The 14155-nt window shown below is 48.9% G+C and overlaps 1 protein-coding gene across 8 annotated transcripts in view; it reads right to left on the bottom strand.

The window, feature by feature from the left end:
• The window catches only part of LOC142581972 (uncharacterized), a 570107-nt gene that overhangs the window by 51346 nt on the left and 504606 nt on the right, over window positions 1–14155 (bottom strand). For 6 of the 8 annotated variants that reach the window (XM_075691408.1, XM_075691407.1, XM_075691412.1 and 3 more), the window contains one exon: window positions 1920–1992. The exons of the other annotated variants lie outside the window; for them this stretch is intronic. In XM_075691408.1, coding sequence (XP_075547523.1) covers window positions 1920–1992 — 73 coding nt within the window. The remainder of the gene's footprint in view (window positions 1–1919; window positions 1993–14155) is intronic. 8 annotated transcript variants of the gene reach the window in all.

The following is a 14155-nucleotide window of genomic DNA, read 5'->3' on the forward strand; positions in this document are numbered from 1 at the left end:
TTTTCTTACGTAAGGGCGGGTATATATATATATGGCTCTCAGATACAGCAATGCAGGGAAGCATGATAACGCGGCTCATTTTTTCCGTATTTGCGCGATATATAGGGCTTGCCAACAAGTTTAGCTTCGGACCACAAGTAGCCGGCATATTGGTATCCATATAGAGCGCGACCAGTGCGATACAAATTGCAAAGACCTGGTTTAAGGGGGCGCGCCTTGCAAACAGAAACAATCTAACCGAACTACGCTAAATTTAACGAGATTTCGCATTGACGCCTTCTCTTGAAAGGCTAGCGGGATGGCACAATAAGAAAGAGCTCTCCTATTTGGAATGGAACAGAATGGAAAATACTTCGCATGTAGGTTGAATAATTTTCTTCGTGATATACAGGTATTAGATACCTTGACATGGAAGACTATGTCTTAACTGCATAAATCTCGTAGCGGTGCTGTGTTAAAGAGAATGCACTAGAAACGTCATTAAGTTACACGACGATTCCTTGCTGAAAAAGAAAGTATTACAAAGGATGTCTACAAGGAATTTCCGTCGCTGCCAAATGTGTACCTCCAGCAACGTATCGAGAACAGATTCACACTGACTGCAGTAAATGTTTCGCACAGTTTAAGCGAACGAAAAAAGCCAAGACTGCTACAATCCCCGGCTACACCAGTCTAAAACTACACACTGCGCGGTATATATATACGATATACATTTTTTTTGGAGGCGTGAAACTATATATCGTCTCTCCGTGCTACAAAACATTTCACTAAACAAGTTTTGCGTGCGTACAAAACTCTATATATATTTCGATGCGCATACCACCTGAATGTGCACACAACTCTGAATGTGCACAGCAATGTGTGCATACTTTTAAGCACAGGAACCTTAAACCACCGCGGCCGCGGGGAGCGGCAAAGTAGTCGCCCGCCTGCAGAAGAACTACAGGGAGACACAAGAGAATGTTTCTCCAAATTCTCCTAAAACGCTATACCATACAGACAGCGATACCGTGAGGGAAATGTAAAATGAACAAAGAAAGCAATAAAGAAGGAACGCTTTAAGCTAAGCGAGCCCGACGACAAAACTAATTTCCTGCGCCATTTAAAATTACGTTTTCCCCGTTCTGCGAGCTACATACGCGCAGGACTGCTCTGCGGCGAGCAGGATCTGTTCTCTCGTGTATGTGTATACGGTGCGCGTTCGTCGTGTCCAATGCACGGGAACACAGAGGACTGAAGCGGAAAATCAATTTCCTTTGTTTCAACCAACAGAAGCGCGGAGCGGAGAGGGGCGAGGGGGAGAGGTTCTGCAAAGCGGGGTTTGTTTAGATCTCATGCTTCCCACACGTTTGTGCGCGGTGAAAGGGGAGACTTCGAAAGAGAAGGGGTGATACGCAGGGGAGTGGGGAAGGATGCGATAGCGTGGTGAGAGATTGGAACCCTCTGTCGCCATGGCGGTGTTGCTATAGTCAAAGCAGGATATCGTTAACTGTAAACGCGCCGTTCTTCCAAGAGGTGAATGAATTGTCGCCGTTGATCTCAGTGTGAGCGCCATCTAATAAATGGCTAACTGTAAGCGGCGTACCTTTGCCACTCAGCAGCGCAAAACGCGAGAGTCAAGCTCTTTCAGATCTACGAAAGGTACGCAGCATAATGACGTCGACGCAACAATATGAGGTCATGCTCATACATAATAGTGTCATATTTTATTATAATTCACTTCTGAGGTTGCAGTGGATGCGGCAGAGAATTAATCGGGCTTGCGGCACATTTTCATTCTCAGCTAGCTCTGTAGGATGCGTTATGAAAACCCGTCACCTTTGGCCGATTAGGACACGTCGTTCCTTCAGTGTGATGATATGAAACGTCGTGCAGATACGAAGATAGATGAAACAGAGATACCAAGCGTAGCTACGTACCTTGGTATTCAGAAGACATCCACCTTATTGCAGGCAATGTCGCCTCCTCCTCAGCATAAGTGTTGTAGGCTGGCTAAAACAGAATGAAAGTCTTACTTCAGTAAAACACAAGTAGAACATGATCACTCTCAATAAGCGAATAGTCAGAAATACATCATTCCTGCAAAAACAGCGTCCGAATAAACCACGTACTTCCTGTGTGGTGCCCTATACATACCTTAAGCTACAGCGATGACGCTTTCGGTTCGGATTGTTGCGATTCGCCTGCGACACGTGGTTTTGCCGGCGCGACTGCGGCGGGGCGGCAGACATTTTTGGCCCGATCGTCGTCGCCGCAACGCTCATCGCCAGGTGTTTCCAGGCGCGACTGCGGCGATGCGACCGCATAGGGATCATCCTCGCATTCCAGTCATTGTGCCCGAAACAGGCGATGCCAAAGCAGGGACCATCCTCTCATTCCAGTCATTGTGCCCGAAACAGGCGATGCCAAAGCAGGGACCATCCTCTCATTACAGTCATTGTGCCCGACCGGCAGCGCTACAACAGGGTGCTACGAGATCGTGCTCGACAGGGTGCTACGAGATCGTGCTCGTCATGGTGCTACGGCATCGCTACGACAGTGTGCGTCACCATTAGCCCATTGTACATTCACGTGCTCGTCTTTTGAGGGGTTCCTTCTTGCCCTCAACTGCGAGAGTATAAAAACAGCTGCCCCCGGACGCAAAAAGGAGGGCTCCGATTTCTTCTGTTGAGTGAAGTGCTCTCCCGTCTCTCTACTTCGGTCAAACCTGACCGCCAACTCTTTGCGATGTTAAAATAAACAAGTTGTTTCGTTGTTACCAGTCGACTCATGCTTTGCCGGGACCTTCGGATGCTTCCAGTTGTACCCCAGGCCGCCAGGCCAACGCTACCCTTGGGGCTTGCGACCCAGGTACAACCACGGGCGTCAGCGCCGAGTTCCCAACAGATCGTACCAGCGGTGCGAATCCAAACATCTGGTTGGCAGCGGTGAGATCGCCTCCGACTTCAAACAACTGTCTGCCAGCGGTGAGATCGCGACAACGGAGGCCAGCAGCGAAGAGATGCAGTTGACTGTATGCTGAGCAGCTCAACGACGATCCGGGAGCAGTGCAACGAGCCCTGTGTGATGACTGGTTGCCTGCAGCGGAACGACTGCGCTGGACTCTTGGCTGCGAGGTTTGGTGAGTGCGGGACTTTCTTCTTCTGAGCTTTGCCAGGCTTTTTGTTAGTGTCAGAAACAGAGCTGGTAATTGTGGTTGTCGTTGCTGCCGGGTTAGTTTGCGGCAAGACAATAGTAAGCAGTAGAGAAAGCAGCATTCAGAGCAGCCATGGATTTGAAGTCGTTGCGCAAACCGAAATTGTTGGAGCTTGCAAGAGAGTTGGGTCTGGATGTCTCAGACAAACTCAGAAAACCTGAACTGCTAAGGACTATTCTTGAGTTAGAGGCTGAGGATGACGAGCTGTCGGAATGCCTTGAGACTATTGAGGAGAGGTCAAAAAGACAGGAGCGCGAACTTAAAGAGCAAAAAGAGAAACAGGAGCGCGAACTTAAAGAGCAAAAAGAGAAACAGGAGCGCGAACTTAAAGAGCAGAAAGAAAAAGAAGAGCGTGACCGTCAACACGCTTTGGAAATGAAGCGTCTTGAGGTAGAGATGGAACGCGCTCGTAATGGAAGTCAGGCACACGGTGCAGGAGAACGAGTATTGTTCAAAATGACTGACCTGATGCGGCCGTTTAAGCTTGGAGAGGACATTGGTTTGTTCCTGGTTAACTTTGAGCGAACGTGCGAGAAGCAGGGGTTCTCTCGGGAAACGTGGCCACAGCGCTTGCTCACTTTGTTACCCGGCGAGGCGGCCGACGTAGTCGCTCGCTTGGATAGAGAGGAGGCAGAGGATTTCGACACAGTGAAATCGAGTCTTCTAAAAAAGTACCGGCTGTCTGCGGAGGCGTTCCGTCGGAAGTTTCGGGAAAATGAGACAGGCAGAAGTGAGTCATATACAGAGTTTGCGTATAGGCTTATGTCGAACATGCAGGAGTGGCTCAAAGAAGAGAAAGCGTTTGGTGACCACGATAAAGTTCTGCAGTGTTTCGGGCTAGAACAGTTTTATAGTCGGTTACCGGAGAACGTGCGATACTGGGTCTTGGATAGGCCAGACGTTTGTACGGTGGCTAGAGCCGCTGAGCTAGCCGAGGAGTTTGTGACGCGTCGAGCTCGCGGAGCTAAGGACGGTCAAAAGGGTGAATTTGGCTCGAAGTTTGAGAGGCCAAAGTTCACACCCATGAGATTAAAGGGGGACACGCGTAGTGCGGATGCGAGCGAAAGCAGTCCGACCAAACGTAAAGAGACGGCGGCAGCCAAACGCAGAAAGCGGTTCGAGATGAGGCAAGCGCGCGTTTGTTATACGTGCCAGAAGCCGGGTCACTTTTCGGCGCAGTGTCCGGAAACAACACCAAAAGTTGTGTTTTTTTCATTAGGCAGCACTGACGAGAACATGAAGCTTCTCGAGCCTTACATGCGAGACCTCCTCGTGAACGGGAAAGAGTGCCGAGTGCTTCGCGATTCCGCAGCTACGATGGATGTAGTTCACCCGTCTTACGTAGAACCCCATATGTTCACGGGCGAGTGCGCATGGATCAAGCAAGCCGTGGAAGCTCATAGCGTGTGTCTGCCGGTAGCAAAAGTGCTTATTGAAGGACCTTTCGGAGCGCTTGAGACAGAGGCGGCAGTGTCATCTATGCTGCCACCCCAGTACCCGTACCTATTTTCAAACAGGTCCGATCACCTCCTGCGCGAGAAGGGGCTTTTGTTTGGTGAAGCTAGTGTTCAGGCCTTAACCAGATCGAAGGTTCGGGAGCTCGCTGCAAAGGCGGTAGTTGCGGGGCCGACGTTATCAAACAACGAAAAAGGGTCCGAGGCGCAGCAAGCTGATATTCCGAGCACGCCCGAACTGAATAAACTTGAGTCTGTAACGTTAAAGGCGCCAGATACTGGAGAGGAAAAGCCCGATTCGGGAAAGTTAGAAGAGCTATCTACTGATTTGCTCATCGCGCCTACGTCAGACGGACTTGATAGGTTGCTAAAAGTCAGCCGGACGGCTTTGATAGCCGAGCAAAAAAAGGATGGCAGCCTGGAAAACGTGCGCTGCAATGTCAAAGAAGGTATCGCCAGGAAAACTGCGCGTTTTGTGGAAAGAGGTGGAGTCCTGTACCGGAAGTATCTAGACCGCCGAGGAGTGGAGTTCGATCAGCTGGTCGTGCCTCAATGCTATCGTCAGGATCTGTTGCGCTTGTCACACGGGGGTTCGTGGTCCGGACACCTAGGAGTTAAGAAAACTAAGGACCGTCTCTTGCAAGAGTACTATTGGCCAGGGTGTTTTCGGGACGCAGACCATTTCGTGAGGACATGTGACACTTGTCAGCGGGTGGGCAAACCAGGGGACAAATCGAGGGCGCCGTTGAAATTGGTACCTATCATTACGGAGCCTTTTAGACGGCTCGTTATTGATACTGTGGGACCTCTGCCGGTAACAGCCACGGGGTACAGACACATTTTGACTGTGATCTGCCCAGCGACAAAGTTCCCTGAAGCAGTGCCGCTTAAAGAACTCAGCTCAGTTGAGATAGTCAATGCACTACTGTCCATATTTGCGCGAGTTGGTTTTCCTGCAGAAATTCAATCAGATCAGGGCACAGTGTTTACTAGCGCTTTGACGACAACTCTTCTCGAAAGGTGTGGGGTAAAGCTGTTACACAGCTCAGTGTACCACCCACAGTCGAATTCCGTTGAGAAGCTCCACTCCGTCATGAAGCGCGTGTTGAGAGCTTTGTGTTTTGAACATCAAACTGACTGGGAGCTGTGTCTGTCTGGGGTGATGTTTGCTTTAAGAACCGCGCCGCATGCGGCTACGGGGTTTTCGCCAGCTGAACTGGTGTACGGTCGCTCGCTTCGATCTCCGCTTCGCATGCTTCGAGAATCGTGGGAAGGTAGGGGCGACGACCCAGTCGTGGTGGAGTACGTGCTTAAGCTCCTCGAACGCTTAAGAAGGGCACAGGAGTTGTCAGGTGAAGCAATGACAAAGGCCCAGCAGAGGGCCAAGGTTTATTATGATCGGACAGCCAGGGCCCGTCGTTTTGAGGTGGGCGATGAGGTCATGATATTGCGCACATCGCTAAACAACAAACTAGACGTGCAGTGGGAGGGCCCAGCACGAATTGTTCAGAAACTGTCGGACGTTAACTACGTGGTAAGTCTGCCAGGAAAGCGGAAAGCACAGCAAGTTTACCACTGTAATCTGCTCAAACCTTATAGACAAAGGGAAGCAGTGGTGTGCATGATGGTAAACGTTCCTGAAGAGCTTCCGGTCGAGCTTCCGGGACTAGGCTCAGTGACGAACAGGGAAGACACCGGTCAAGTCATTAGTGACCTTATCAGTAAAGCACCGCTGTCGCCCGAGCAGAAAACCGAACTACACCAGCTATTACAAGAGTTTCAAGGTCTGTTCTCTGAGAGGCCTGGTAGGACTTCTGTACTTACTCATGATATAGAACTTACCTCCACAGAGCCAGTACGATCCAAGGCGTATCGGGTGTCACCCCGCCAGAGCGATATTATGAAGGCTGAGGTAAAGAAAATGCTACAGCTCGGTGTTATTGAGGCAGGTGAGAGTGATTATACCTCCCCTTTGATTTTAGTTGAGGTACCGGGCAAGGAACCTCGTCCTTGCGTCGACTACCGCAGGCTTAATTCCATCACTAAGGATCAAATTTATCCGATCCCTAACATCGAGGAGCGCCTTGAGAAAGTTAGTAGCGCTCAGTTTATTTCCACCCTAGATCTTGTCAGGGGTTATTGGCAGGTTCCACTTACAGAAGAGGCTAGTAGGTATGCGGCGTTCATTTCACCAATGGGAACATTCCGTCCTAAAGTGTTGAGTTTTGGTTTGAAGAACGCGCCATACTGTTTTTCAAGTCTCATGGATAAAGTGTTGCGGGGACAGCAAGAATTCGCTTTACCGTATCTAGACGACGTAGCGATATTCTCCGCATCCTGGTCTGAGCATATGGCACACTTGCGGGCAGTGCTAACCCGCCTGCGCGAAGCGGGCTTGACAGTCAAGGCTCCTAAGTGCCAGTTAGCACAGGCCGAGGTTGTCTACCTCGGTCACGTGATTGGTCAGGGTCGTCGCCGCCCCTCTGAAATAAAAGTGGCCGCTGTGCGAGACTTTCCGCAACCGCGCACCAAGACCGATATTCGGTCGTTCTTGGGTGTCGCCGGCTACTATCAGAGGTACATCCCTAGGTACTCTGATATCGCGGCTCCCCTGACGGATGCTCTAAGAAAAACAGAGCCTCAAACAGTCGTCTGGGACGAGACAAAGGAAAGAGCTTTTAGCGCCCTAAAGAGTGCCCTAACAAGCCAGCCTGTGCTACGATCGCCAGACTATACAAAAGGGTTCATTGTTCAGTGCGATGCTAGTGAGCGAGGCATGGGCGTTGTACTGTGCCAACGGGAAAATGGAGAAGTAGAACACCCCGTCCTGTATGCTAGTCGTAAGCTGTCCAGTCGTGAGCAGGCGTATAGCGCCACCGAGAAAGAGTGTGCGTGTCTCGTGTGGGCCGTTCAGAAATTGTCATGCTATCTAGCCGGCTCGAGGTTTATCATTGAGACGGATCACTGCACTCTCCAATGGCTGCAGACCATCTCTCCCAAAAATGGCCGCCTCCTGCGCTGGAGCCTCGCTTTACAACAATATTCCTTTGAGGTGCGTTACAAAAAGGGGAGTCTCAACGGTAACGCCGATGGCTTAAGTCGAAGCCCCTAACGTAGGAATCAGCCTCAAAATTGTTTGTTACTGATGTTTTTCTTCCTGAGGCAGGATTTTTTTTTAACATATTGCTTTTGTTTAGTGTTTCAAAGTGATGATATGCTTTCTAGTGCAATTTTTCAATTTGTGGACGCGTTCTGAGTGATGCTAGACTACTGTAAGGAACTAGGCAGTGGTATAAAAAGGGGAAAGAGCCTGGCAGGGCTTAGTGAGGGTTGTGCCGTGCTTGCTGACTGAGCGGTTGAGTTTCAGCGTAGTTCTAACGCTTGCCGGGAACGAGAACAAAAATGTGAACTCTCCCGAAGTCACTTTGCAGTGTCCCGTGCGAACCTGAACGAGAGAACGAGGCCTTCTCTGTGCGCTGCGCTCAAGAAACGTCGAGGGACGCCCGACTTCGGTTATGTGCATCATCGAGCGACATCCCTCCGGACAGCGGATGCAGTCCCCTGTCCATCGGGATCTCCTTCCCCCGGCGGGGCGGTCTGTTGCGATTCGCCTGCGACACGTGGTTTTGCCGGCGCGACTGCGGCGGGGCGGCAGACATTTTTGGCCCGATCGTCGTCGCCGCAACGCTCATCGCCAGGTGTTTCCAGGCGCGACTGCGGCGATGCGACCGCATAGGGATCATCCTCGCATTCCAGTCATTGTGCCCGAAACAGGCGATGCCAAAGCAGGGACCATCCTCTCATTCCAGTCATTGTGCCCGAAACAGGCGATGCCAAAGCAGGGACCATCCTCTCATTACAGTCATTGTGCCCGACCGGCAGCGCTACAACAGGGTGCTACGAGATCGTGCTCGACAGGGTGCTACGAGATCGTGCTCGTCATGGTGCTACGGCATCGCTACGACAGTGTGCGTCACCATTAGCCCATTGTACATTCACGTGCTCGTCTTTTGAGGGGTTCCTTCTTGCCCTCAACTGCGAGAGTATAAAAACAGCTGCCCCCGGACGCAAAAAGGAGGGCTCCGATTTCTTCTGTTGAGTGAAGTGCTCTCCCGTCTCTCTACTTCGGTCAAACCTGACCGCCAACTCTTTGCGATGTTAAAATAAACAAGTTGTTTCGTTGTTACCAGTCGACTCATGCTTTGCCGGGACCTTCGGATGCTTCCAGTTGTACCCCAGGCCGCCAGGCCAACGCTACCCTTGGGGCTTGCGACCCAGGTACAACCACGGGCGTCAGCGCCGAGTTCCCAACAGATCGTACCAGCGGTGCGAATCCAAACAGGATGCATCCCTTAGACAGAAGGCACTTCGCCCTCATAGTTATGCATGCGGAATGCAGTGCAACAAATAGCAAAGAACGAGAACCTTGAGAATTATTGCAGATCTTAAAATACCTTAGAAGACGTGTTGAACCTTTTTTGCATTTATTTAGACTTACTCATTATATGTTCACCGCTGTTTGCGACCCTTGTGACAACGAAGTACGCATGATCCCAGACGTCTGTTCCTGTATCCTCATCGCTCATTGCATCTTCTCACGTTATGGTGTATGGCACATTGTCGTAGTGGCCTCCATGGTATCCGCGTTTTGCTTTGGTTTGGTGTTTGTTCTTTCTTTTAGTTTATGTACACTGTGTTGCGTTGTGTTCTACATTGTGAACTTTAATTAAGAACTTGTGGCTTTTCCATCGCGATATATATATATATATATATTACTTTTGGAACTGCGACCAGATCAGTGCTTGATATACAGGATTCTAAGAAAATCATTTCTGAAGGTAACACACTTTTTGAAAGTGCTTTCCACGAGGTAGTTTAACCGCTGGCTTTAGGTTCAACAAGCGGAGGTCAAGGTATTAAGCTAATCTATGTTCGTAAACATAGGTAAACTTTCATGTTTACACGTGCAGGCGGTTAAGAACATGTCAATGTTTTAGTTGATATAAACAAAATCCTGGCGCACGTTTCGACTGCATTAACTATTACGAGGCGTCAGTAAACACCATGATGTCATTTTGAATGAGACGGAACGTTTCATCACGCCGAATGCAGAATTCTTCAGCGCGAAGAGCATAATCATTTCATTTCATTTCATTTCATTTATTCAACCTTAAGGGCCCGAAGGCATTACATAAGGGGGGGCGTGCATCAAAGTCGAACAGCTTCATAAGAAAGTTCCCGGCGAGAATGTTTTGTTGTTGTTGTTGTTGTTGTTGTTGTTGTTGTTGTTGTTGTTGTTGTTGTTGTTGTTGTTGTTGTTGTTGTTGTTGTTGTTGTTGTTGTTGTTGTTGTTGTTTGAGTGAGAGGAGCACGGATAAGATTGGACATAGCTTTCACGGCTCCTTGCGCGGAAGCAACTTGCCTGGCAGCCACAAATTACGGCGACTCGATGGAATTAGGAAAATTACTTAAATAAATAAAGGGACCTATAGTCACGGAGCAGTTCGCACGCTAGAAAAGTTCGCAAAAACAGGCTCTTGGCAATCACGATAGCGAACAAGCTATAAATATATAGGCTTATAATATATACGCTTCACTTATATAAATATATAAGGCATGCTAACCTGCCAATCACGAACGTTTCTTAGAAGAAAAGCTTTGTAAATGCTGTCCCAGTTTTCCTTTTCTTTCTAACGTTCTTAAAAAGAAGAGCTAGCTGTTGGACATAATCAGGGCAAGACGCTTTGGCACGAGTTGCCACCGAGTTTAAGCAAACAAGGTACCTGTTTTGGGGGGGGGGGGGGGGGGGGTTTCGATTTCACAAGCTCCATGTAATGCAAGCTACTGTCGCGTTACAAATTAAAAAAAAAAAATAAAAATCTCGCTTCCTACTTAAACAGAACCTAAATCAATCCTGTCCACGAAGCCGAACAGTACACCCGGTACATGCTCACAAACAGCGCTAGTGCGGTATGCTTGCTTTACACGGAGAGCCCTGTATATGCGACGCATACAAAAGAACTGCGCATGCGCACAGTGGTCGCGTTCTAGCCAAAGGAGGAGGCGCCCTGCGCCGCTCTACATAGGCGCATGCGTCAGCGGGCGGTTCTCGTTCCCGGGAGGGGGTCGCCGTATAAGCACATGCACACATACGCGATGATGTTCAATGTCGTCGTCGTCAAGACCCCGCAACGCGCACGCGAAAGTGACGTTTGTTCGCGTACTCTTGCAAGCGAGGACTCGCCAAGCATCTATCGAGCATGCGTGCGGTATTGTCTCGCAGCAGGACAAACAAATCGCGTTTTTTTTTTTTCTTATTTTCTGTCGTTGAGCGCCGAACACCCGCGGCTCGCGCCGAAGGCGGGGTTATTTAAAATTAAAATTACTACGCCGAGGTGAAGAAAAAGGTCCCCATATATATGCAGGATATATGACGTGCGCGCGCGAAACGCTGGACTCGTGCTTCTATCGCTGTCTCTCTTGGCGGCGCTGTTGAGAGCGCACGCTGTGGTTTACGCGGCGAGGACAAATGCGTGTGCGGGCCTCGGCTCGAGAATGAATGTGCCCTGTGCGCGCTCTCGGCTTACGAATATGCATCGCTCGGCGGAGGCTGTATATGTGGCGACAAAACAAGCGCCTCGTGCAGTTTACTTTTGCCTCGCTCGGCACACACCCGCGCCAGCGCCGGTATATATTCATAAGGTTCCCGAGCGCTTGTTGCGTGGTGGGCGCAGCTTAAAAAAATGTAATACACGTTCGCTTCGAGATGCATTTTGATGTCGTTGCACGCGGTGTCTTCCCGGCGAGAAATCCTCGTGGTACACTGGCAGCTTCCAGCGTATATAAGCCAAACGCGGAGCCAGGGACCCCAACGACCTATAGCGTATATAGCCAAGCGCACTTCTGAAAACGACCGCACCGCCGTTTCTTCTTGCCTATTTTTTTTTTTTCGTGAAGTAAGCAATGCGTCAAGAATGTGGGCGAAATAAGAAGGCGTGCACTCGATTCGTGTTTTTCTTTTTTTTTTTTTTTTTGCTGACCGCTTCTTTCCTTTTGCTGATGATTTCCATATTCCGCAAAGTTACCTTGGTTTATCTCAATCCCGTCCCTTCTTTATTCCCGGACCTTGAATATTACAGGCATTGCTCCGTTGCGAACATTCTGACCGAGGTGATGCGTGTGAAAGTGTCGCGCTAAAGTATTTCGTTATATTGTCATTTTATTTCGTTGCCAACGACGCTATGGTGGACGTAAGCAAAGAAAGAGAGAAAGAAAGAAAGTTCTCGGCCATAAAAGAGTGCGTGTCTCCTTCATCCTTTCTTTTTTTTTTTTTCGTGCGCTAAGTCAGATCGTAGTGCACAGACAATGCTAGACAAGAACACGGGACAAAAGAACCCGTACAGAAGTCAAGCGTGGCAGATATTTCATACAGATTAAATAGGGGCAAAACGTCTAAAGCTTGCTGTCGGACGAGTAAGTTGTAAAATAGATTACGGAGTTTGTTTACCTTGCCGCAACCTCACACTGAGTCGTGAGACATGTAGTGCTGGGCTCCGGATTAATGTTGATCCCCTAGGGTTCCTTTTATAACGTGCACCAGATCGCCGCATATACGGATATAACAACATCATCGAAGATTGCTTGCGTGTACTGTGTACAGCGCTCAGTGATTGAAACGCGATACTCGGAACGTTGTGGCTACACCGGTGGGTGCTGCAGGCACGGAGCTGATGCTTTTTATTTGTTTTTTTTGTTGTTGTTGTTTTTTTGTAGCTCATGAAAGCGAGAGCCCTCGCTATTGCAATCCGCCCTTCGCTCAGCTATGGCGAAAAAAAAAAATAAAGAAAGGTATGGCATGCGAGAGCAAGCACAAGACGTATATTGTATATATCATGCTGTATACATACTACATGCTTCCTGCCCATTGCCAGTGCCCCTCGACAGGTAAGCAAACGCCACCGCGCCCTTTGTGTTACGGGGAAATAAAGACGCACTCGAGTCAAGGAGAGGCAGCAGAGAGCCTAATGATCTCGCTCGCTAGTTTTCATCCTTATGCGCCCATGTTGCTCGTATTTAAAAAACATGGTTCGTCCACTGTGCGGCAAATGACTTGCTACGGGGACAGTACGCGCATATACGATGCTCCTTCGGGGCAAGAAGGAGCCCCTTATGTGTATAGCCATCACTCTTAACCGCCCCGCCCTTCAGATGAGTCATGCAATATAGCACCTCGTTTGAAGAATGTATGACAAAATTTCCCAAAATGATGCAGGCATATTGAGCAATCATTTTAAGAAACCCGTGTTTCTGTAGATCCCCATACTTAGCAAGCGCATGCCTTCTGACAAGTGAAAATGAGGCATGCACTACGTTCTTATCGCCGTCTTCCACAGACGGGTATCTCCACATCAGTAGACGACAGCAATTTCTGAGTGTGTCACCTAAACTGCGTCATGGGAAAGCTTCGGTATTTGTGTTATAAGAGAACGTCGTCCCTAACAAAAAGGAAAGGCGGACAACACCGATGAACTAGTGCCAGTTAGTACGAAAACTCGAATCCAAGTTGTCTACTATTATTATTATTATTATTATTATTATTATTATTATTATTATTATTATTATTATTATTATTATTATTATTATTATTATTATTATTATTATTATTCGAAAACAAATGGACAGAAAAGGAAAAAGAGCGGTCTCTCCAAACCTCTCGTAAGGCGAAGTTCATAAAGAAGAAGGAGCACGCTGCACTCACTGTTCTTGATATTTTTGCTGTTGCGTTATTCTTATCCAATTTCCTTGTTTTTTACCCAAATTGCCGCGGACAGCCGTCAGCCAGGGGTAAGCCCAAACTTCGCGCCGATGCCCGGCGTTTCTCCCGTCGACGAAGCCGCATTCCTGCGGTACACGGCGCAAGCGCGCGACTTAGCGCTTCAGAACACGTACAGGCGTTTACGCGGGCGAAGCGAAGACGCGTCCGCGCGAGGTTAAGCGCTTCGCCGCGCAGGCGCCACCGCTGCCACCATCGAATGAATAAAAATGAAGATGCGGCGGCACCTGTGAGAGGAAGCCGGCGCAACAAAAAAGGACGGCGGGCAGTGTATATGAGAGCACGTATATATATATATATATATATATATATATATATATATATATATATATATATATATATATATATATATGGTGCGATGCCATATATACATGAGGATCGCTGAGGCTATACTCGTGGCACACGGAGGCTTCCCACATGGCCGGCGTACACACGGAGACAGGGCACGATCGAACCTTTCCTGCTGCAGCGCCTGTATAAACATATATAAAGGTCCTCGCGCCCCAAAGCCCCCAAATGGGATAGACAGGCGTGAATGAGGAATCGATTGTTGTGGCTCCTCTCGCTTGCCGCGACCATGCTGGACCTCGCGAAGGTACATGCGTGTATATATATATACGCGAGCCGACGCTGCTAACAGAAGAAAAAGCTGCAGCAAAATGAATGACCACG

This window comes from Dermacentor variabilis, chromosome 5 (assembly GCF_050947875.1).
Source record: "Dermacentor variabilis isolate Ectoservices chromosome 5, ASM5094787v1, whole genome shotgun sequence".
Taxonomy (NCBI): domain Eukaryota; kingdom Metazoa; phylum Arthropoda; class Arachnida; order Ixodida; family Ixodidae; genus Dermacentor; species Dermacentor variabilis.